The 22,941-nt window shown below is 51.4% G+C and overlaps 2 protein-coding genes across 2 annotated transcripts in view; both read left to right on the top strand.

Moving 5' to 3' along the window:
* The first annotated feature begins 2,068 nt into the window (after positions 1–2,068).
* On the top strand, positions 2,069–11,386 carry LOC100904958 (homeobox protein ceh-18). Its single transcript, XM_029112095.1, has 11 exons — positions 2,069–2,216; positions 7,337–7,427; positions 7,593–7,699; positions 7,813–7,901; positions 9,043–9,196; positions 9,307–9,434; positions 9,563–9,794; positions 9,936–10,096; positions 10,208–10,415; positions 10,836–11,165; positions 11,253–11,386. Exons 1-11 carry the CDS (start codon positions 2,069–2,071, stop codon positions 11,384–11,386), a joined length of 1,782 nt encoding a protein of 593 aa, XP_028967928.1.
* Positions 11,387–19,321: 7,935 nt separating this feature from the next.
* Positions 19,322–22,941, top strand: part of LOC100904816 (LIM/homeobox protein Lhx1) — a 43,274-nt gene continuing 39,654 nt past the window's right edge. The window contains exon 1 of the mRNA XM_029112141.1: positions 19,322–19,497. Coding sequence (XP_028967974.1) covers positions 19,322–19,497 — 176 coding nt within the window. The remainder of the gene's footprint in view (positions 19,498–22,941) is intronic.

Here is a 22,941-nt window from a genome sequence, read left to right as displayed (position 1 = left end):
AGCACATGTATCGAGAGCTATAATGTTTATTCCAATAACGTCGAGACCTCCATTGCCTGATGAAGGCGAGGCTCGCAGACTTCAAGCAGAGAAAACGAAGGAATTGCGGGGGAGCGTGTTGTTGCTCGACCTAATCTTAAGTCTGTACTTTCTCTCTAACTGTTCTGTGCACCAGGTTCTATGTAGGCTTGCGGGCGGAGTTCCGACTGGATTTCGCTTGGTGATAGGAGCATTATTCGTGATCTGTTGTAGTCCTCAGCGAGTGTACCCGATTCTCGGTTCTCCGTCAGAGACCCGGGAGGGGGAAATCTTCTATCTGTTCAAACATCGTCTGCATTTATCTATTCCAGCAGCGTTACATCGGTTCACATTATGAGACGCGTTCTCCATGACAATGTTACCATTCGGATACCCTTTCTGATAATTCAGAAGTTTCGTCACTCTGAGGGCCAGCTTGAATGAAGCCGGGCTGTTCCGATCGCTAGGATGGCTCCACTCCACACACCTTGCAGTTTCCCCAGTACAAACAATCGAATGTTTCGAATTGAAGCACTTAGACATTTGATCACGTGGGTTTTCAAGCAGCAAAGTAAGATGACGATATCATAAATCATAAGGAATTGTCGATATCGGTTTATCAGGTCTCAGAAAGCATCCTCGCACGCGTGAATTCCTGGACTTCGTCTGGGGTTCTAGTTGCAATTCGGAGAGACAGACGAGTATGGAAGTTTGAGACGATGTCACCGTGGCAGTTGAGAGTCGAGAGACGAAAGAACGGAATTCCCCTTCATTGCGTCGAAGTGTGGGACGAATCTGGGTCAGAAATTATTATGACCTGAAGAATTATACGATAGAAGTGTAGAAATACAGAGATACTCGTTCGATATCCCGACTAGAAGATGACAACGCAAACACAACTGATAAAGGTTCAAAGCTCGACGAATTTTCTAATCCCGGAGCGGAGGCTTTTCATTGAGATTGTTCTCCCGAAATGCGGTGGCTCGTTTATGTCAGGGAAACGAATCCATTTCCCGAGCCCCGGTGTACAAAGGCCGAAGATATCGACCAGCAGACGGACTACTGTCTTTGGAGCACATTCCTCGGGAGATGAGATCAAGGCTAGCCATATGAGTCTTCAAGGACGAAGGACCATTCGTAGATCGAGGAGTGCTCTTCTATTGATTGTAGCTCCAAGGATGCGGGAAAGTTACGGAAATGACCCCCTAGAGGGGGAACTACGGTACTTGTCGATGGAGAGCAGGATATCCATTCCCTGATATCGGAAGAAGCCGAATTTGCGTCGGACACCATCCCTGTGAGTCTGACGGTCCTATCCCGCAAATCACGCCGAGTCCAGGATTAAATAGGGACTCTATGATCAGTGCATTAGAATCCAAGTAGGAGGTCGAACTCGGTCGCCGACTCTGGCGGGTACTCTTCTCTTCTTCTTCTTCGGTTCTCCTCCCGAGCGCCCGAATATTCCCCCGTTGCCTGTATAGGTCCTCAAACGACGATGATCACTTTTCCCCATTCTCCTAACTTGCTGGGAAAATCAGTCTAATCAATTCCACCGATTCCAACCCCCGGATTATTCTGCTCGGTAATTCTCTTGTCCATCGCTGCAGTACCTGCAATGTTCCGGTTGACCATCTACGAATGGACCCGTGTAAAAAACACCTAGCCACGTCACTGCACCAGCAAGAAAAAAAGATAGTAGGCAGTCTTCAAGTGGAAAGCCGACCTGTTCGAGAATCAGACGAAAAGCAAACTGCAACGCAAGATCGAGATGATTGATCTAGTGCAGCTCGAACACTCCTCTCCATGTCCTCGATCGGGCACCCATCTCGACGCGGATCTGAGCGGAATCGGAATCAATCTCTTGGGTGTACCTTGTGCAAAGGATCAGGAGTCCCAGAAGGGGCCTAGGTAGCGAGCATTACTCCTGGACTCAGTTATTCTCGGGTCGACGAATCTTAAGACCGTCAGTGAGATTGTCTTGAACCAATTGTGCAAATACGAAATCCCTTTCTCGAAAATTAGCGCTTTCGTCACAGACAAGGCGTCATACATGCACAGAGCGTGGAACTCGAGTCTGAAAGCGCTGCTCCTGAACGCGGTCCACATGACCTGTACCGCGCACATTCTCAATTTGATTTGCGAAGTCTGGCAGAATGAATTCAAAATCGTCAATGAGCTGGTGGTTTCTGTCAAAAAAGGTTTCACAGCCTGCCCTTCACGCAAGGCCTGCTTTGTCCTTAGAGCAAAGGGCGGGTCGATCTCCTTATCCCCCCCCCCGTCCCTTGTCGTCACTCGATGGACTGCGTGGTTCTGAGCCGTTCTGTATCACGCATCGCATTTGGAAAATTATGTGGCTTTTTTCAAAGAGGAAGCTGACTCAACATTGGTCTCGACGCTCTCAAAGATAGTTAGATTGAGTGGATCCGACGCAATCGAAACTGATGTCGCCTGCTTGAATAGATATGCTCCGCATCTGATTGCCAACTTGCAGAAATATGAGACCAGCGAAGTGAAGTCAGATGTTCTGAGAGACCTCCACTTGCTCGCGGAGTGGCTCGAAGTTTGTGAACTCTCAGAATCGAATCCGATCGGGAGGACCGCCTTGCAGAAATCCTGCGAAAAACTACGGAACTACATCTCGGAGCGGCCGACGGCCCGTTTCACCCAATTGGCAACGAGTTTCTTCAGATCCTGCCAAGCATTCGATCCGTCTTACGATGTACACGAGCCTTTCTTTATTGATTCGCGTCTGGGTATATTCCAGTTCCGAGGGAATATAAATCGGTGTTCTGTGGGGCATTGGGAGAAGATCCGGTAGCTTCGACAAACAGATACATTATTATCATCTCATTCATATGCTCATTCACAGAGCTTCCAGCCACGAATTACGAGCCCGATAATCTCGCGGTCAAGTTCTTCCGGCTCCACCAGCTTCAATACATGCTCAATCTACCTGCTGTGCAGATATGAAAGGAGCTGGCAAGGACACCTCTGACGGCTTCAGCATTAAGTTACACCTTTGAGTCGAAGGTTGATCGTACATTCGCTTGACTAAACAGGAAAGACGCCGCTGATAGGATGAAGGATTCCTGAACCCCGTTCTCGACCTACAAGATGATCGAGCCTCAGCGGCGTCGCCGGGAAAATACTGCGACATATCAGCTTCTCACAGGGACCTGCTCTGATAGAATCTGCTGTCGTCCTGCTCGGACCTGTCGAGATCTCTCGAGAGATGATCGCGGATCATGGTGGAATGTCGGAATTCGGAGAAGAAGAGACAGGCCGCATGATCGTGCTTAAAGCGAAAGTTTCCGGGAATTTCCCGACGTGCATCAACTTTCCTCGGTCGGAACGTTGAAGCTTCGTAGAGGGCTCAAGTCCTGATCGAGCTTGTCAGACGTTATCTCCGACCGGGGAATGATTCAGTCATACGGAAATTCTGTCCATCAATCGATTAGCCGATGGTTTATGATTATTTGAGTTTCCAATCTTCAAGCATTCCGACTTGCCCGTGCGCGACACCACTGAGAGTTCGAGCAAACAATGTCCGACGAGGGCATCTCGTCCAGCCGCGAAGCTCAGAGCAATATCTGATCCCGTAATACCTCAATTATACCCGTTAGAGAGCGAACTCGAAATACAGAACCGTGTGGTCTGCCGCGACGCCGGACGGTCTGGAAACTCGAGCGACTCATCCGGACGCCAACGGGGTGAAACGAGGGCGACTTCAAACGTCGGAGTCGCTGAATCGACTCCCAATCCTACCTCCGTCCCAAGTCCACGGGCTGATTTAAGAACCAACGAAACGCGCATGCGCCCCAGCAGCTGGCTTCAAGCGGCGTCGCTTCGTGAGGACCGGAGTATCGGAGTCAGTGAGCGACAGGAGTTTGCTGACTCAAGCCGTCTTCGGGCTGTTTTCAGTGTGTACGACAGTGGAGTCATTGCGTGAATCGAGGACATTTTCCGTGTTCAGTAGGATTCGCGCACGTCAGGCAAGTATCCGTGGAGCTCCCCGGGCTTTTCCGATCGAAAGCGCTGCGGATCCCTAGGGAGAGCGGATGCTCGTCAGAGCTGCTGTCAGAACAGTCGAACGATATCGAGAGACACCGGGCAGCGAACTACGAAGTTCCCGGCATGCTTGGATCAGCTTTGCTATATCACCGCGTAGGGGGAGTATTTCCTCATCAATCATGTTTGAAGCGAACAATCGTCTGTCTAGAGTTCTCGGGTTGAAAGTGCCGGAACGATGCTCCTCAATGAGAATGCCGCTTGACTCGAGCCGTCTGGAATTCGCCCTTCCGCGGGAATTATTCCGAATTGCTGGATGGAGAAATACAAGCTCCGACCCCGGCTCGATGACTTTCTCGACGACCTATGGGTATCGCCGACTGAGCGGCGCTCCAGATAGGGTTCACCTTCGGAAAGAAATTCCGACCCAAAATCGCTCCGAAACAAAGCGTTTGTCAAGCTCTACCTTGGATCGAAGCTCAACTTCCTCCTAGATATTTGTGCTGAACAATTCGCAGATCGGAAGCGTATTTCAGCATTATGTCACTGTTCTGAGAAATTTCTACTCGTCCGGTAGGCACGATCGAAGAGTTCCTGACCCTAGCTCAATCCCCGTTTAGTTCCCGGAGTCAACTCAGTTTCCAGTCTAGATCCGGGGGACAGACACGAATCGAACGCATTTTCCGGAGGAGTGGAGTAGAATTGGGTTCTCGACTACGTCATCGTCTTCGGGTTCGGAGAGAAGCATAAGGCCTAACAGGAGCCAACGGAATTTTCGCCTTGTTTTTTCCGCACCGAAAGCGAAAAACACTCGGGTATTAGCCGTGAATGAACTGTACCGTGGCTCATCGAAAGCTGCACTGAAAGAATCTCCCGCAACAGTTCCCTCTCTTAGGGGCCCCTTTTATACGACTGTTAGCCAGACACAACCATCAGGACCGCAGTGGCCAATGCTAGTCAACGGGCGACGATATTCGTGTTCCCATCCGTAGTGATTGCTTTGTGCCCTGATCTTTATTGTGGATTCCTACTAAGGATCGGCACCGAGATACTGGAAGACAAGTTCTCCATGAACTAGCTGCTGCATCCGGTACGAGCTGGTGCAATTATCCAGGTACGGGCACTTCCACGAGTTGAAAAATGAACCGCCTGAATCGCATTTCTAGTAAGGTGCTGCGGCGGTTGTGCAGAATATGATGACGTTTGTGCGGTATCCATAGCCCTCGAGCTCCAGAACATCTGTGTTAATTGAGCAATAGGGACTCGTGGGACGCGAGTCTAGTCTCCATGATTGCCGGTGCTCATCATGCTTGATCCGTAATTTCTATCAAATTTCCACTGCAAATCGTTCCGGGGACGTCTGTTCCATACGGATGATCTCCTCTCGTTTCCGGGTGCGAATCTCGGAGCTCATCAGGCGCTTGAAACATTGATTCCGAATCGGGATTCCGAATCTTTCCTTATGTACATAGATTTGATTCGCTGTCTCCTGCGAGGCCTCTAACCCATAGTTCTCGAACTAACTGGAAATATTGTCCCAAACAGATGCAGAGCGTCCGCTGAGAGGCTCGAAGTGTCAGGACGACGGAGCTCGACTCACAATCAGGACACTTTTTCCTCTAGGACGATGCTCGGCGTTCAACTTCTCGGTGGGAATTCGAATGGTGAGCATGTCTTGACAATCTTACGTATAATACGAATCCGAACGAGGTAGGCTTTTTTTCCCTGCTTATCGGTTTGGTGAGGAGTACTCCCAGCGACGCTCATCCCGATCTACCACCAACCTCAGAACTCGGAATATCTCGATATGTCCCATGCCGTCACGCCAGCTCACGGTAACGGGAAGCGGGGAGACGATTGTGCTCTACTGCCTGGAGATTCATGTGCGGAAACCCTTCCGAAAAAGCGGATGGATTCTGATCCGATGCAATGACGTCATTGAGGAATTTCGTTTAGCTTGCTAAGGATATCCAAGCCGGGCAGCAAAAGAAGAAAGAGGCCAACGACGAAGGGACGCTTGAACCCTCCTCTCGCTCACAGCACAAACGAAATGCACAGTAGAACCCGCCGCAATCGCAAACGATCCAATTTTCCGTACGGCGCTTCGAAACAGCTGATCGGAACAACACGTGTTTTCTGCGAGCAGCCTTGCATGCTCTGCCCGCTCGGCTGACCGAGAGCAGCTCGTGGTGAGCACGTGGTGTTCAGCTTCCGAATATTCAAACATAAACACGCGCTGTGGGAAAGGGCACACCTTTGGAAAGAGCCGACTGGTTCTTAAAGGGTCATGGCTCTGATCCCGAGAGTTTTCGCTTAGTCATGAGCGGCGCGCGACTCTGCGTTCGGTCACGCGATGTGCTCACATTGGCGAGACGGCCGGTCAGTCGAGTCATGCTCCCTGTCTGGAAGCCAGATCGGGTCGGGATTTTGAACCAAGTTTCTGGATGGAACTGCGGTAGCAGCCCTCGTCCACCCTTGAAATGTTTACGACTGTCGGAACCCCTCTGAAAATGAATGTTATTGGCTTCGCTGGTTCCAGGATCCCACTTTCGAGCGCATGTCTATCGCATTGACGCTAAGAGCAGACCCGATGACGAATTTCGATAAGGGAAAGACGCTCTCATTCTTCGTGGTCGGCAGAATCGAGGAGTGGTCCTTTCTTATAACAAAACTTTTTTTTGGTTCATTAACATTGAGTTATTGAGCTATCAATGTATGACTCCTGAAGCTCCTCACTCCCATTCGTTTTCCCTCTCTTTGTTAATTTGCTTCAGATTTTTTTCTCCACTCGACGTCTCCGCTGGAGCAGGCCTGGGCGTTGCCTGCCGGAGCGAAGGAGTCACGAGAGAGGAAGTTATGCTTCAACTTCAAATTACTCCAGGAATCTCTAAGGAGAACCGGTCAAAATCTCTCTCGGAACTTCGCCGAAAAATCCTCACGGTTTCCCTGATTGTGAGGTTCAGGAGGAGTCGTACGGATCCGATCGATATTTGCGGATTTATTAGCTGATGATTCATGCTCAGCCGCTCATTTTGCCGCGGATTATTCCTCGGCTGGGGCACGACGACCTCGGGTCTGATTCACAGAGGGTACCGAACTTGTATGGTTCTGATCAGAGGCCGGGGCCATAGAGGCCTTCAGTTCATCTTCGATTTCGGGAAGGTCGCTTCCACATCCCGATGCTGTCATTCCGAGTCCGGAATAAATTGGTCACGCTGTCTTGTTTACGTATCATCTTTTGAATTGTGAGCCTGGTTTCCGTCGACCAACCCCGCTGAGCATCCTCTCAAACTTCCTCTGACTCTTTCAGTGCTAGACTCTTCGGTATTGAGCGGCCGACTTCCGCCAGATGATGACGATGACGATTCGATGGATTCCGAGAAAGCTCTGGAACTCATCCGGTAAAACTTAGATAAGACCTCGTCCTAGTTTGTCTTTCGGTCCTCGAAGGCTTGAATATTCCACGTCGAACAGCTCCATCAGACGGTTCATCTATCAAGCACCCCCATAAACGGAAGACGCCGGCTACCCATGTAGCACTCAGCTCACGAAACCATCTTTCGCAGGTGCGCTATCGAGAGCGACTCGGATGTCGACTCAGACGATCTGGAGTGGTCGGCAAGTCCTGCTAGAAGAGACGGTACCGACGGAAACTCCAATCACACTCCCGAAGGTAGAGAGCCTTATAGCCCTTGTCCGATCCGCCGAATTTTCGCAGCAGAGGCTACGAACCCCCTTCGACGGAATCTGCCGATGGCTCCTCACAGTATACGTATTCGGTTCCAGACAAATCATCGGCGCTACCGGAAAGAAGAGATTCACCCGAACGTAAAAAGAAACAAGAGGAAGAGATCATAGTGAAACGTGAAGTGAAGGTGAGTTGAACATGAGGATTTCTTAGCATTCTCCCAATGATGAATTCTCAATGTTTGCGAGAGATTTCATGCCCCCCCCTCTATCCCCGTGGCATCGGAGCTTTTGCCTTCAGGTCAAGGGGAAACGCTATGAAATATTTTCTATGACGTTGAGTCTCGTTTCTCATTTCTCCTCAAATTATGGTTTTGCGTCGGGAATAATCTCGATTTCCGGATTCCCGAGAGCCGTGCGACGCGTGTCCTTCGACGCGATATATTCCGATGGAGATACGAAGCTCTTAATGCCTCTAAATCCCTGTCATCGTTCATCTAAACAACGCGGCGTGTTCGGTGACGCACTCTGAGATACACACAAGTGTTGCTGGACCTTAGGAGATTTTTATGCATATTTGAGCATCGTCAAGCAGGTCATCCAGGGGACAAACGTTCACCGGGTTTTTGCTCTCACGGATTTGTCTCCGCGTGACTTCCGTCGAATGTTCCAGCCGACGAGCGAATGGAGATCGTGAGCTGTCTTCTTCGCAATGTGCAGATCAGCCCAGATGGGAGACACCAGCGTGAAGTGCAAAAAGCCTCATCTCGAAGTTGATCTTCTGTGAGCTGGCGTCGGAACCTCATCTAGGCCCTTCTATCGCAAGTCTACCCATCTCAGGCCTCGCGACGGAATCATTCAGATGCGAGCCCGGAGACTAAGCCCGTGAACTCGTGTTCTCTTTGTCGCACTCGTCTGTCGAATCCCTCCTGCACCGCAGCCCTGTCGCTATGGTTCAGGACCAGGGGCGTATTTTCTATCGTATCCGATACCATTCGGTCCCGTTGTAGCTTCCTCTGAGAGCTCGACATACTGTGACTCGAGGTTCGGATTAAAATTTCGACCGTGCACCTGACGGGAGTTTCTATTTTGACGATCACGCTTCAAGCCCGGAATGGTGCATGGAGACGTCCACATCTGTCTGTAGCAGAACGACACTTGACGGAGAAGACTCTCGCGATGGGGAAGACCAAACGCAGAGACATCGTTGGCAGCTCCAGGAATGTGGGTGGCTCCGGGGTCCGGAACTTAGCGACATAGAGTCGGACTAGAGAGCAGAGCAGTCGCGGTAGTCATTCTCAGTGCCTTAAAACAACTCATTTCTTGCAGAGAGAGGAGCCCGAAGTCAAAGTAGAACCGAGCCAGGAAGCCGAACCGATGGTACATCGCAGGGATGAATTTCCACCGAATTTGATGGAATTCTCGCGGATGGTTGCGGAAAATGAGTTCACCGCAGCCGCCGCTGCGGTCGCCGCCGATAGCCGTGGGTTGACAGCGAATATTCATTTATTACTTCAGCAAATTCTTCGTCTATGAAATCAGTTATTGCTCGAATTGCAAACTTTTGCAATGTTTCGATGGATCTCCTTGCAGTCAGCGGAATGAATGCTCTGGATTTCCGTCGGTTCGCAATGCTGGGGATTCCCAATCATCTCCTGCTGGAGTCAGCAGCAGCAAACATTCACCAATCCTTGGTTCACGGCTTGCATCATGGCCCATTGGTACGTGGAGTTAACGGTCCACAGCCGCTCGGTTCTCCGTTCCGTGGCCTATCTGAGAATTCCTTATCTGATTTTGTCCGACAAGATCAGGCCAACACTTCAATGAGAGATTTCTTCGAATATTCAAGGTGTCGCCGATGATGGATCAGAGAATGTCTCCGGCCGCAATGGCGAAAAGCTTCGGACGACTCCCGCTATCTTTAGGGGGTGGGGGAGGAAGCGGGCCTGAGAAGAACCGTTCGGGTCTTTCAGGGCTCTCAGCATTTCCTCCGGTAGACAAAGAGTCCGAACCCACGCCCAGAAAAAGACGATTGGGTGGTGGTGGGGCCTCTACAGTGAATCAGCTCATCGACGACAACGGTACGGTGGATCGATCGAGCGATACTCTCTGGTCCTGACGAGCTTTCATTCTTCTGCACATCTTTAAGATTTACCGAAGTGGGGTAGAGTCGAGGATGCACGTTCCTTCTGGATAATAATCCGTCTCGCCTTGATCCGCAGCGAAATGCTCGTCGACGTCGGGCCCAAGCGAAGAAATAACCGATCTCGAAGAGTTGGAACAATTCGCCAAAACCTTCAAGCAGAAAAGAATTAAACTCGGTTTCACCCAAGGTGATGTCGGCCTCGCAATGGGCAAACTCTACGGAAACGATTTTTCCCAAGTAAGCGTTGGGACTGTCCCCCAGTTTTCAAGAGCAGTATATCTGCCGATTGGAAAGTCTTTGTCGCGCTCCGGTCCGGATGAAGTTCTCATAGCGATCTCCCTCTTTCAGACAACGATCTCGCGCTTCGAGGCACTGAATCTCTCATTCAAGAACATGTGCAAGCTCAAACCGTTGCTGCAACGGTGGCTACAAGACGCCCACGCTTCTCTGGGCCCTCAGCCTGGGGCGTCTCATGCCGCTGGTGGAGCATCTAGTGAAGTGGTCCCTCCGGCGGCTCAACAAACTCAACCTTCAAACCACGGCGGCCACGCCCATAGCCTGCAGCATAGAGTCGGCACGTTCGACAGAGGACCTTCAGTGGTTTCCTCATCGCCAGCGACTCCTTTAGCATCGGCGGGCATTGGCGCCGTAGGACATGTAGGCAGTAGGTTGATGTTTTGAACGATTCAAGGAGATACGCAGTCCAGGTGTCCCGGTTCCAAAGGCATCGCCCAATGTCTCCGATTCTCTAAGAGAAGCCCATGATTATGAAACTCGAGTCTTGAATTTCGACCGGGAGGGGGCTCGTGCCCTCCTACGCCTCTTGAGCCTATCGCCCGATATCCGGAAATACGGCTGCTCCGGTCATCTCGAATCTGCGGCTCAAATTTCTTCTCCTCGCTTTCAGACAGCAATCCCGGTGGTAACAATGTGGGAGGAAACCCAAGTGGTAAACAGTCACTTCAGGCAACTGGAGCCATGGCTTCAGCAGGTGTTCCCCTCTCGTCCGCTATCCTCCAAGCCGAGTCGATTTGCCGGCGCCGTAAAAAGCGAACCAGCATCGAGTCCGCAGTGAGGGTGGCTCTGGAGAGAGCATTTCTGCTTAACTCAAAACCGACGTCCGAGGAAATTGCCGCATTGGCCGATAGACTCGCTATGGAGAAAGAGGTGGTTCGCGTGTGGTTCTGCAATCGTCGTCAGAAGGAGAAACGCATCAATCCGTCTCTAGCCCTCCAGGGTGGGCCTTCGTCACCTCCCGCCAACGTGGTCAAAACACCCCAACAGCACCCTCAGCAACTTCAACAGGGTAATTCTTGTGTTCTCAATCGCTCGATCTCGCTGGTGATCGATAGCGACCCATCGCATTTCCTAAATCCTGTTCGATCGCTTCCAGGCCTGTGCATGTCCGATTCTTCGGTTCTGGAGAGACACGGGGGTTCTTTCAGTTTGCATTCTGCCAGCGGACTCGTCGGCGACGACAGCGACAGCGACCACTCTGACCTCAATGGTGGCGTGCCTTTAGACTAGGCTCTCGTTGCTGCTCCTGTTGTTGTTGCCGCTGCTGCTGCTGCATTGTCTGCAGTGATCGCTCGGAGCTCCATCCCGAGCCGGAGCGTGCTGACATCGCACTCGAAATCAGTTCCGATCATCAAGCGCATTGAGAGAATTCCCGTTCGACGCCCTGTAAACACGATTCAAGGCACAGGAACGCACATACATACTCGAAACGGAAGGAAACGTTTTGTCGTTCGCGCTTCCGGAAACTTAGCCGACTCGATGAACATCCCGTCAGGCATAAACAAGCATATATGAATCTATTGTCCCTGAGTCGATTGAGATATTCTCCGGAAGACTCCACTCCCGTCTGCTAAACCATTGAGTTCACCAATCATTTCTGAAATCATCGGCAGATAAGGGATAGGGATGCCGCCCCTCCGGTTGGCACCTGAATCATCGTTTTCTCGGATCCTAATATGATTGTCTAGATATTCGTATCTTCCTCCACGACTCATAAAAAAATTCGACCAATTCCGCGACTAATTGGTAATGCTCCGCATCGACTCGGAGTGAAGGACACGAGAATATCCTCACCGAATACCACGCTACACGCCAGCAATAGAATGCAATTTTCACTGGGAGTCGATCCAATACATATTGTGCAGCTAGGTCCTAGAAATAATCGAATCTTAGTACTTTTGATGTTGATGCGAAAATCGCCTCATACGCGCAGTCCTGGCTTCTCGGTTGGCTATGACATGGCACGACATTCGCACGAGTTCTAGATGAATAATTCTTTTTCGGAAGGAGATTCGAACCCTTGCCCGGTTTCCTCGGGAATCCGGGGACCGCTCCGATGAAGGCTCCCATTCTTGGGAATGAGTTCCGTCTACCTCCAGTATTGAAAGCGTACGTTTGTTCAATTCATGACATCGCACCAGAAACAGAGACGCTCCTCTCGCGAAAGGCGCTTAGCGGGCTGTGAACCAAGTGAACGAGTAATTTAATTGTGTCCAATCAGTACTATGAACACAAAGATAATATTAATGTATTCACGCAGTATAACAATGAATTAAAATAAAATGATACCCGGTGCAGTCAGAACTTTTCTGTTCTTCAATCCATGGGTCACCTCACACGTTTCCCGCTCCAGGCAGACGGATGAATCCAGCTGCGAGGGAGCAATCATCGATGTTTTCTAAGCGTCGAACAGTCGGCTTGGCTTGGAGCTTAGGAACAGGTTGGGATCATTCCTCAAAACGTCATTTCTTGCTTCGAAATCTCATACCCTTGTGGCAGCGTGTCATCAGTCATTGGGTGGGGGAGCAAAACCGATTTGAGGTTTTCCACATTCACACCCCAATCCCCCAGATGAGCGGAGGATCGCTCAGGGAAATGTAGGGGCCGATGAGCGCCCACAATCATCAAACCCAGGTCTGGATTCTTGACTCCAGAGGAAGGATGGGAACCTAACCTATCAAAATCATGCTGGAGGACTTGACCGCGGTATGATCGGAGAAAACATGCCAGACCGATCTACTGGGTTCCCGAGACATTTCCTAATGAGCGTCCACGACTCGGTCTTCTGAGGGCTTCACTAAGTCCATGCTCCGTGTTTTTTCGAATGGAACATTCGGGACACCAATGATCGAATGAGAGCCCGCCCCGTCACACTGGCATCGACTGGGAATGCCGGAGAGCATCGTAGTGCACGTCCAAGCAGGGAGGAAACAGCCAACAAAGTGACGAAGAAGTCGCCTGTCGTCGCCGAGCGGGTTGGCCCGAGAAAGTCGTCACAGTAGCAGCGACAGAGGTGATTGAAAGGGAACGATAACAAACTTTTGCGAAGGATCTTCGATCTGCTATGCATGCGAGGCGCGAGGATACTGAGCGAGAGCCAAAAAAGGACGATCGAAAAACTTCAGCGCGCGCTCTTTTCGTCGATGCGGGGTCAAAGATTGGCACCTTGATAGAGCTCCGTTCCTCGATTCTTCAAGCTCGTCCCTATATTCCTTTGTCCGCCTCCTTCGAGCGAAGCTCTCGCTTCATACGTTCGAGAGGAGCGATGTCATTTTCGCACAAGTTTCAAGCTCCGCATGCATGTTTTAGAAGGAGTTTGATTATCTATTCTCGAAATACCTGGCGATAATTAAATTTCACCAGATTTCGATGCAACGGCCCGCTTTCCTAGTGCTTCAGTATTGCTCGATATTGTGCTCTTCGTCATGAGGATAGCTTCCCTGCAACCGTCGAGCCCCCGTCCCTCTCGTTCTTCATATCGAGCCCTCGAGAAGGCAAACTTGATGAGACATAGGAGACGCTTCCGATACGGTCTGTCATGACTAGCCGCGATCTTGAAACTCGATGTCTCACAAACCCTTCGAGAGAATCGAGCCCTGTGTACACCACAAGCAAGCAGCACGTGCAGTGGAATACAACCACAAAGCGACCCACAGTTCAAGCCTCGACCCTCGGAGAATCGCCCAAAGGAGCAACCGCCGTGGTAACTCGACCAGTCAGTGGGAGGCACAGGGACACGCATCCACAGGAGCTCACCTCAACGACAACGACGGACGTGTGGATCCAGTTCTCGTCGGCAACTTGATCTTTGGTGGTGCACGAGCGAAGATAACGAATTTTGCGCTTGAGTGATTCGAAAGTAGCCTGCTGATAAGCTCCGAGAATCCGCTGACTCGCTAGCGAGCTTGCGAGTGGAGGTCTCTTTGACGCTTCCACCCTCCCCGGGATGCATGCGACTCCGAGCCATCCTTGGGATGCTTCGAGAACGCACACCGTGGACATGGATTTCTAGACGACGGGGACTACGTCGATCTAGTGAGAATAATGGTCGATGGAACTCTCCGACGCAGATTAGTTCGAGACCTGCTCCCCATCAGCAATGGAGATGATGATATTTGGCGCCTCGGTTTCAGAAACGGCGATAAAATGCAGTGAAAGTCCGAATTGCTTAGAGCTCAGAGAACCCTGCAGGAGATCATGAATAATTGCATTGTCGTGGTCTTGCAGGTGAATGACTCCCTCTTGAACAGCAAAGAAAGTCGACTCCCGACTTCCTCCAGAATTCAAGGAATTCGCTCAATGTTTTTGGACGGTGAATCCTTGTAAGATCGACATGATAGATAGATTGATTGATTTATAATAATGTGCGATGTCAATGACCATTAGAAGGACAATACTCGATTCTCCAACATCGAGGCATTCTCGAGGAGACTCTTCAATACTGTCCGTCATGCGTCGTGGAGCGGTCGGAAGCCTCAAAGAAGGTTATCGACACAATCATCAAGGTCCAGGTCAGTCGGGGAGTCACCGAACGATAATTTGGGAAACGAGCAGGAGAGCGGTGCAATGAAGAACCGAAGCCTCTCCAATCTCCATAGCAATTGCTTGTCTGGCCTGTTAGCTATGCAGTGAAGCATCTTAATTACACCCCGCGTTTGTATGCAAAATAGCTCAGCAAAAGATCATTGCTAGTTCGGTCGTGTCGTCGTCCTCCCTATCGCTGTTCTCGTCGTCGTCGTCGTCTTCTTCGCCGCCGCCGCCGTCGTCGACGACAAGAACAAAAGCCGTCCCGATTGAGAGGACAAATATAGGCTATTCCTGGCGTCCGAGAGCTCTCACGGAGGAGCTAACGGACGACGGGGGAGAGACTCCGGAAGGTCTCCTCCGCGAGGGCTCACCTTGATCGAGTTCGAAGACCACCGAGACGCGGCTCAAGGAAAAATGACCACCTGCACAAGAGACTAGCATTGGGACAGGACGATTCCTCCGAACTTCCTCTGCCGGGTGTTTTTTCTCGAAACTTTCTCAGAGATTGATAATGCGACACTCCGATTAAGAGTCGACATTGAGGAAAAAATCCGAATCGTCGAGAGATTTGGAGCGGAAATCGAGGCCTCTGAGGTTAGAGTTCCTCTCTCTGCTGGAATTTGAATTCCTCTTCCCGTAGATACCGACAGTGCGGGACGGTTGAACCGGGGCCTCAGGTTCCGGGGATGGGAGAGGAGAATGGATGGGGGACGTTCGCGGAGCGAAGGAGGCAGGAGCGATGCTGCCAACGGGGCAACGTGAGCTCGGTGAGCTTCCGTCGAGTTTCCTGTCTCTCCGAATGTTGTTACGTAGTCTGCAGAACAAATTAATGCTGATTGCCAAGTGCGAATCACAAATGAGTCACATCATTGCCTCCAGCCTTTGCCTCAACCTCGAGTCTTTTAATTGAGACTTGCAAACGACTTTTGACAGCTTGCCTTACTCACCCGGTTACGAGCAGGATGAGTCGGCCCGAAGATGAATGGGTAACTGCTGAGCCACGGGCGACACTCTGAGGAGGGGGAAATAGAAAAGAAAGCTCAATCGTTCAGGGAGAATGAATCATCAGGAATAACAGGTGACGGGCAAGTTCTCGTACCAAGAAGGACTGTCATCAACGATGATCGGCTAAGCCTGTGCCCCACAGATCCAGTAACTGAATGTGGAAGAGCAGTTTCCGAAACCTCCTCCGGATGCGGTCAAGCAACTCGAGGTCCTTTTTGAGTGTAATTCTCCTTCAGGAGTTGAGCGAATCTTCGTCCCATGACACGACGAATGGGTATCGCTGGTTTTTGAGGGAATAGACAGCCCGGAGTAAGAAAGGGCAGTATGAATCGAATGGTCCCGTTGGACACCACGAGGAAGCCCCGAGGAAAATCCTGACGGACGCCTCGCGGAGGTGACTGCGATGGAGAGAATGGAGGATGGATATAACCTGGCCTTCTAGCGGTGCGGCGTTTATTCTTCCCTCAAGAGTGCTAAGTCGACGCGGGCGTCGATTCGTCGGACTCCTCAGCTGAATGACGGTCGAGGAATGAGGGAGAGAATCTTATTCCGTCGTCGACTCTCTACCATTCCTCGGTCACTGACAGCCGAGTCTAGGCGTAGGGCCCAGACTTCTCCTTCACGGCCTCCATCCTACTTCAGATCACCGATATTGTCTTCAGGGGGCCCGCGACTGTCCATCACTACAAGTGGATTTCCCAGTTCGCGGAGCGACTCAGGCAGGGGTCCTTGGGCTGCAATTGGACGGCCCAGATCGGTTTTCGAAGGGACAAGCTAACTCCAGTTTACGCGGATGAGGATTTGCCTCGTCGCCAGAGGACTCCCATCGCCGGATCGAATCGAGGCTTCCGAATCTGGTCCATTTGTCGAGACGCTCTCGGGCTGAGATTCAAACGGAGAATGGCATCGAATCCGTCCAACATTGCTGTCTTGAAGGCTGCATCCCTGGCTTCGGAGTTCAGGGAGCGTGGTCTTGAGCGGACGCGTACCGGGGGAAACCAGCGAGTAGCAGAAGGAGTGCACTTCAAGTCATTGGGATCTGTGAAACATGGGAACGCGGAAATTCCGAGAGGCTCAGTTCGCAGGAAAAATTCAGCTCCGCAATCTGCCTCGACTTGAGAATCCCTCGACGCAATCTCTTAACTCCAGAGTTCAGACTGGGGACGGAACGCGTCGTGAAAATCCGAACGGCGCACCATTGAGAGACGGCTAATGGATTTCCCCTTAGATGTCTTTCCGGCAGTAGTTGAGCAGTTCGTTTCATCCGCTGTTGACCTTTCCCCGACGCTACCGAGGAATTGCTTGCCTCTACCAGGTACTCTCCGCAAGATTTCCTCCCCTCCGGTCGCGATTTTTCCTTCCTTTCTGCTGTTGCGATGCCGTAGTGATGATCATGACTTGCACAATCTGTGGGGGAGGAATGAATGCGATTATCGGAGAAGCGGAGGGGAGTAAAACTCCCTGTTCCCTAAAGAATTATTTGCTCGCTTTCCTGCCGCGTCAACATTCACTTCTGTAAAGGGTTTAGGGTGTCTCTGACTCTCTGAGATGCCTCAGTCTAAATCATAAGAATCTTAGATATGCTCGTCTATCAGCTCATGGTTTACGAATGATCTCTAGTCGCTCCACTCGCCTTAGGCACCCCTATTGCCTTATCCTCGGTTCAAGGAGGTACTATAGGAAACTTACGAATATTTGAGCCTCGCTTCGCATGAATTGAAAACGTTTTCCGCTCGTCCGATGAGCCGGGACGGTCATTTTGACTGGCTCTGCTCTCTTATCTGAAAGAGAGGAACGACGGTGTTTTAGCGGTATATTTGACTTGTTGAGTGATCCTGAATCCTGAGCCCTTCCACCAAATCCACACAAATCTGGCCGAGCTGGCGCCGTCGCGTGCGGGCAGTCGCTGATCGGAGCCCGCTCTGTTTTCTGGAAACCGAGTGAACCGCCTCTTCTCGATACAGACACTAGGTAGATTAGAAGTCTAGGCCTCCTGCAGAGCGATTAGGTAGTGTTTCTGCTCATACTCGCGAATCCTATATCGTATAGCTATAGACTCCTGGCCTCCCGGCGATTCGAGCGGAGGGAGGTAGAGACATTCCGGTTCCTAGCTGGGAACCTCAACGTCGAATACGTACAACCTGTTCCACTTCGGAACCGCTGCAAGATCTCGGGAGGAGTTGAATTCGTCGAGATGATTTCGTCCTAAACTCCTGGCGGAAGCATTCCAGGTGGGGCGGTCTTCTGTACAAGACATTGAAGTCTACGGCAGCTTCCTCAAGCTTTTGAACTCAGCGAAACAATGTCCAACATCAAAACGCGTCATCCAGCTGGAGTCGGAAACTCTCGCCGTGGAAGACTTCGAAAGTTCCGAAGAGCTGGAACGCCACCATGAAACTTGAGCATGAGGATTCTTGCTGGTAAGTTTGCCAATCGCTCAAACGTCAGCAATGCTTCCTCCTCGACCTCCCCATGTTCCTATTTCTCATCCTCCCCGCTGTTTCCGTAGTTTCCGCTCCGAACGCCTGGACATCCGAGACCCCGAGACCAACAGCTAGCCAGCCTTCGGGACGAGGAAAAACAAAGCTGTCACTCCGAAGGAGGCCTATTGAGAACGGCGGGTCTGCCCGTTCTGCATCCGAGCTCGTCCCCCCACCCCTGGTGGCGGCTCCCGCGCCTCCGTCGTCTCCCTCATTCTTCTCTGGTCGTCGTCGTCGTCGACGACGGCGGCGGCGGCGACAACAACAACATATTGAAGTGTCGCTCGCTCGGCTCACTGGCTCTTGGTGAGAGTGAGCGAGTGCCGCTGCGTTGCCGTCACTGTTCGTCGAGGAGGCGGTCGGGCAGCCAACCGAAATGGGTGGATCCCCGGCCATAGGCCCCGCCCAGCGGCCGCTGGCGCCGCTAGCGGCTCTCTGCGGAAACAAGCCGCCACGGCAGAGGCTCGTGCCTGCTCGTCTAGCAGAGAGCAACCGTAGCCTGTAGAGAACAGATCTGAGGGAGCAGACATAGAAAACAGTCTACCTCGTGCTTTCTGCCGCCGTCAACACTGGATTAAGTGAGGGTGCGTTCATCTGCACAGATATCCTGCCTACCCCAGTGAGTTGACGGTCAGTCAGTAGTGCTCAATCGAATCGGCCTTGAGGCGCAGACCATACTCTCTGCTCGCTCTCTGTTCCTCGCTCCTCTGCATCGAAGCCCAGCCCAAGTCGGAGAGATCGTCGTCAAACTCCATCATCATATCCCACGTCAGGATCAGCAGCTGCTGAAACCGCGGGAACTCTGAGCGGGACGTCAGTGCGGAAAACAGAAATCGGTTTCGTGAGTGCGGGAGGTGTCATTGTGTGACTCTGGTTGAAGCTCACGACTCAAGAGTGGCGCGTGATGGGAACAGATACTGTAATTCGATTCGAGGAGGCCGGAATCCCCAATCTTCATTGATACTTATCGTCTTCAAGTTCTCGGCTTGTGAATTTAAGATGCTCAAGCGAGTTCCGAACCTCCACGTATCAAGGGACCACTGACGAGCTCGTTAGGTTTGTGTGCTCTTCGGATGATTCACGAAATATCCACTTTGAGCTGTGAAGTGAATTTGATGAAAATCCCCGACGATTCCCGTCCGAAGGTTGAACAATGAAGATGGTTCACTGCGCTGGTTGCGAACGTCCGATTCTAGATCGATTTCTGCTCCATGTGCTCGATCGGTCGTGGCATGCAAAATGTGTCCAGTGCACGGACTGCCGCTGCAGTCTCATCGAGAAGTGTTTTTCCCGCGACGGAAAACTGTATTGTCGAAGCGACTTCTACAAGTAAGTGTGATCGTCCACCGATATATATAGCTCATTCACCTATATATCAATAGTCATTAGTCTCGAGGAAAGAAATCCGCCTGTAAGACTCGGGGTAGGAAATCCGTGGGAAGTACCGAACTGGAATCGGTTCCTTTCGTCGATTGGCAACTTTCGCCTACCCATGACGTGTCCCGTCCCAAATGAATGAACATATCTTTCGTCCTTCTCATAAGGATTTGATGGGATGCTTATTGAAAAATGTGTGGGCTCTTCCGTCTGATGACGGCACGAATATTTAATTCGCACCTTGATTTTGCAACGCTAGCGAAATTAATCGGGATCTTCAGTTCCTCCGAGCCGAAGAGAGATGAACGGGGAAATCGGATAAGCCACCTTCTCTCTCGGGAATTGGGGATGCTCGCTTGGGATTCCATTACCGGCCGATAGATCTCCGATGAGGGGCTTCCAGAATCGGCTCTCGGTGAAACAATAGAAAATAGAACGAAAACCACCTTTCGGTGGAAATGACGCCCGAAGCGCCGGAGTTGAATGCAAAAAAAACGAACTCGCTTTTAAACGTCACCAGAATACCTTCCTTCCGTCGTCTGTCCATCGATTTTCTGTCATTTGCCCCCGGATAAAAATCGAGCGAGCCAGTGAGCTTTTATCTCCCCTTACTAAAACATTACAAGCTTGACCAGAGCCCTCGCCGACGCGGATTTTTGGAGCGGCGACGTCGAGTTTTTGCTCTGACGTCTCTAAACTTTTCTCTCACTCAAGGTTGCGGACGCAGCGACTTCTTTCCCTTGTCGTTCTTGTTGTCGGTGGCGTCGTGCTTGACTAAAAATTTTGAACGCAAGTGCAGTCGGCTGTGCCCATATGCTTGTCAGCGCGTCCGCCGTCGGCGGTCGGCGCACACACTTACCAGAGGATTTAGGAAGTACCGAAATAACGAACGAGGACCTTCGTGCGACACCGGTAGATATTTTTTTCCCGATACCGCTCGGACTTCCCGAAGCGGGGAACAGAAAACTGAGAAGCTCCGGATATCTGGAGTCCTGTTCGGTCTAATGAAATGTCCTCTCCTCTCTCTCGGATCTGACGGCTTTGATGCGGCCGACGGGCAGGAAAGAAGAATGGGCATGCCACAGGTGAAGGGACCCACGGGACGGGCTCGACTTGTCACGTTCTGCGTTTGGCGAGCACTTGTGTCTCCTGCCGGTCCGCATCTCTCCAGACGACTGGGTGTTCGACCAGGTACATGGTCATTCGACTACGAGTCATAGGACATGTGCGCGAGAGTCCCCTTTTGATCAATGAGAGATGCGGGTTCGCATCTATCTAGCTGCAGACTGATTCCCCGGGCGAGTGAGCTAGTTTGCCTCCGCCGATTAGGACAACCGCGAGTTGTCCTGACGCGACAGCAGCGCATCATTTCGGCGCACAAGCTGAAAGACGCGCGCAGCAGACTGTCACGTTGACGATGTCTCACGGCGGCCGATGTTGTCGTCGCTCGATTTTTCAGCCCTGTGCTCTACTCTACATCGAACGGTAGGGGCCCTGCCCTGCCTACCCGGCTGCCTGCCCTTCCGTTGGCGTGCGTTGACCCCCGTTCATTTTGTCCCATCTGTGTGAGTAGAAGTTAGCGACCCTGTCTCTGAGTCTGAATTCGGTCTCTGCTTCCGCGGGTTCAATATTAAGTGCAGTTGAAAATTCGCATGACGATGCCACCTGTGAACTACTCGACGTAACTATGGTGTCAATTCTCTTTCAATCCTATGGTAATCCCTAACCCAGCGGCGATGACCATTATATCGAAGGAGAATTGCCTTGATCAGCGCAATGGATCACAGGCTGGATCTTATCGGAACCGTCTCGGTTTGCGATCTTCGTATCCGAATTATTCCAGATTCCGGATGGACTCGGAATTCGATTTTGAAATAATCTGACACTCATAATTCTGGGACTCTCAACGTCGCGTCGTCTTAGCTCCTGTGGCCAGTGTTTGAGTCGAGACGAGCAAGTACCTAATTTTTGGGGGATAAGTTCTTCAATGAAACCGAATATATCTCTTTCTGCTCGAGGAAGGGCCAAGATTCCAGCAGGGATATCGCTTTGGTCGGCGACCTCTCCCCTTCGGAGCTTCTCGGCCTCCACATTCAGTATATCCCATGTAATGCCTGGGTGATTAATGGTCGTGTGATGTCCAGCCGCAGTACCCTCGTAGCGAGTACATAGCCCCAGGGCAGAAAACTCAAAAACTTTCTCACCGCGCGCTACATCGTCAACAACAGTCGCTCCCAACAGCAGCGGTCGGGCTGACCTGTTGCGATCGCACCTTTCCAGCTCAGCATCCTTGCCTGGGTGGGAGACGAAATACGAAGCATACGGAACGTTCTTGGTACAGAAATGCCCACCTAGAGTGAGCTCCTTCATCCGATGGCGTCGACACGCCTTCTGGACTCGATGCTGGCGTGTATCGAGTAAATAAGAGAAAATAATAATTGAGAAGATCCAGAAGATATAATCGAATTAATATTAATCGGAAACTCGATCGCAGATCGGAAAACGTCCACGATGCGGTCTCCGAAGAGGGCCATGCGTGAAGCGGCGAGACTCTGGCATGTTGGAGGATGTCGCTTGAGTTGCTTCTGGCAAAATGTATGGATCCTTTTCACACCTAGCGCAGAAGCGACAATATAATCATGCAATAAATATGCACATACTCCAAAATCCACCCACAGCGGGGACCAGCGGCCCTCGCGGCGGGGAGTCAATTTGTCGGGACTAGGCGGCTTTAGAGGGATTGACTGTCTCCTCACTTCTTGGCCACCAGGCAGCGTCTATCGAAGGCTTTGCTACCCCAGCCAGCCGGATACCCGTCGCCGGTCCTCAAATTCTACTGACGAGGCACTCCGCAACACTGGAGTGGTTCCCGCGCGCGCGAGCCTGGCGGGACACGGGGTTCTAGCGCCGAAAGAGACGTTTTTTTTCCCTCGGACGAAGACTTGCCGCTGCAGAATGTGATTCTACGGTTCTCGTCAGCGAAAGGAGTCCGGAATATTCGCGTGCTCAGCGGAAGACTCCACGGTCAGGATATACATACAAACAACGAGCGACAACAGCTTCGGAGCGACCTCTACAACAAAGCGCGGCAATCATAGTGTGCCGCCGACTCCCTGCGGCGCCGGCTGTAGAGAGTTTGCATTGTTATGAGCATTGTTTGAGGGCTTACACTCGTTGAGGAGAAGACGAAGCGGCGGAGGAAAAAATGAGAGGACAAGGCTGCGGTCGGATACGACGGAGACCACGATAATCATGTTGATGTTATCTCGAGTTTGTGAGTTGAATCGGCTGTCCGATTCGCGACCGATACGCTCAAGAGGGACGGACGAATTTCTCTTACCGTATCGTGGCAGGTATTCATCGTGGGTGAAGCTCTGCGGAATGGAAGAGTCCGCG

The sequence above is a fragment of the Galendromus occidentalis genome, unplaced genomic scaffold (assembly GCF_000255335.2).
Source record: "Galendromus occidentalis unplaced genomic scaffold, Mocc_1.1 scf7180000077484, whole genome shotgun sequence".
In the NCBI taxonomy this organism is placed as follows: domain Eukaryota; kingdom Metazoa; phylum Arthropoda; class Arachnida; order Mesostigmata; family Phytoseiidae; genus Galendromus; species Galendromus occidentalis.
The sequence above is the reverse complement of the archived record's forward strand: the minus strand, read 5'-3'. Positions and strand labels throughout refer to the sequence as shown.

Excerpts from the sequence above, each read along its gene's own strand:
- LOC100904958 (XM_029112095.1), top strand. The coding sequence starts at position 2,069 with ATGCACAGAGCGTGGAACTCGAGTCTGAAAGCGCTGCTCCTGAACGCG. Across the intron at positions 2,217-7,336 it reads GGTGGTTTCTGTCAAAAAAG|TGCTAGACTCTTCGGTATTG; the intron begins GTTTCACAGCCT and ends TGACTCTTTCAG. Across the intron at positions 9,795-9,935 it reads TCAGCTCATCGACGACAACG|CGAAATGCTCGTCGACGTCG; the intron begins GTACGGTGGATC and ends CTTGATCCGCAG.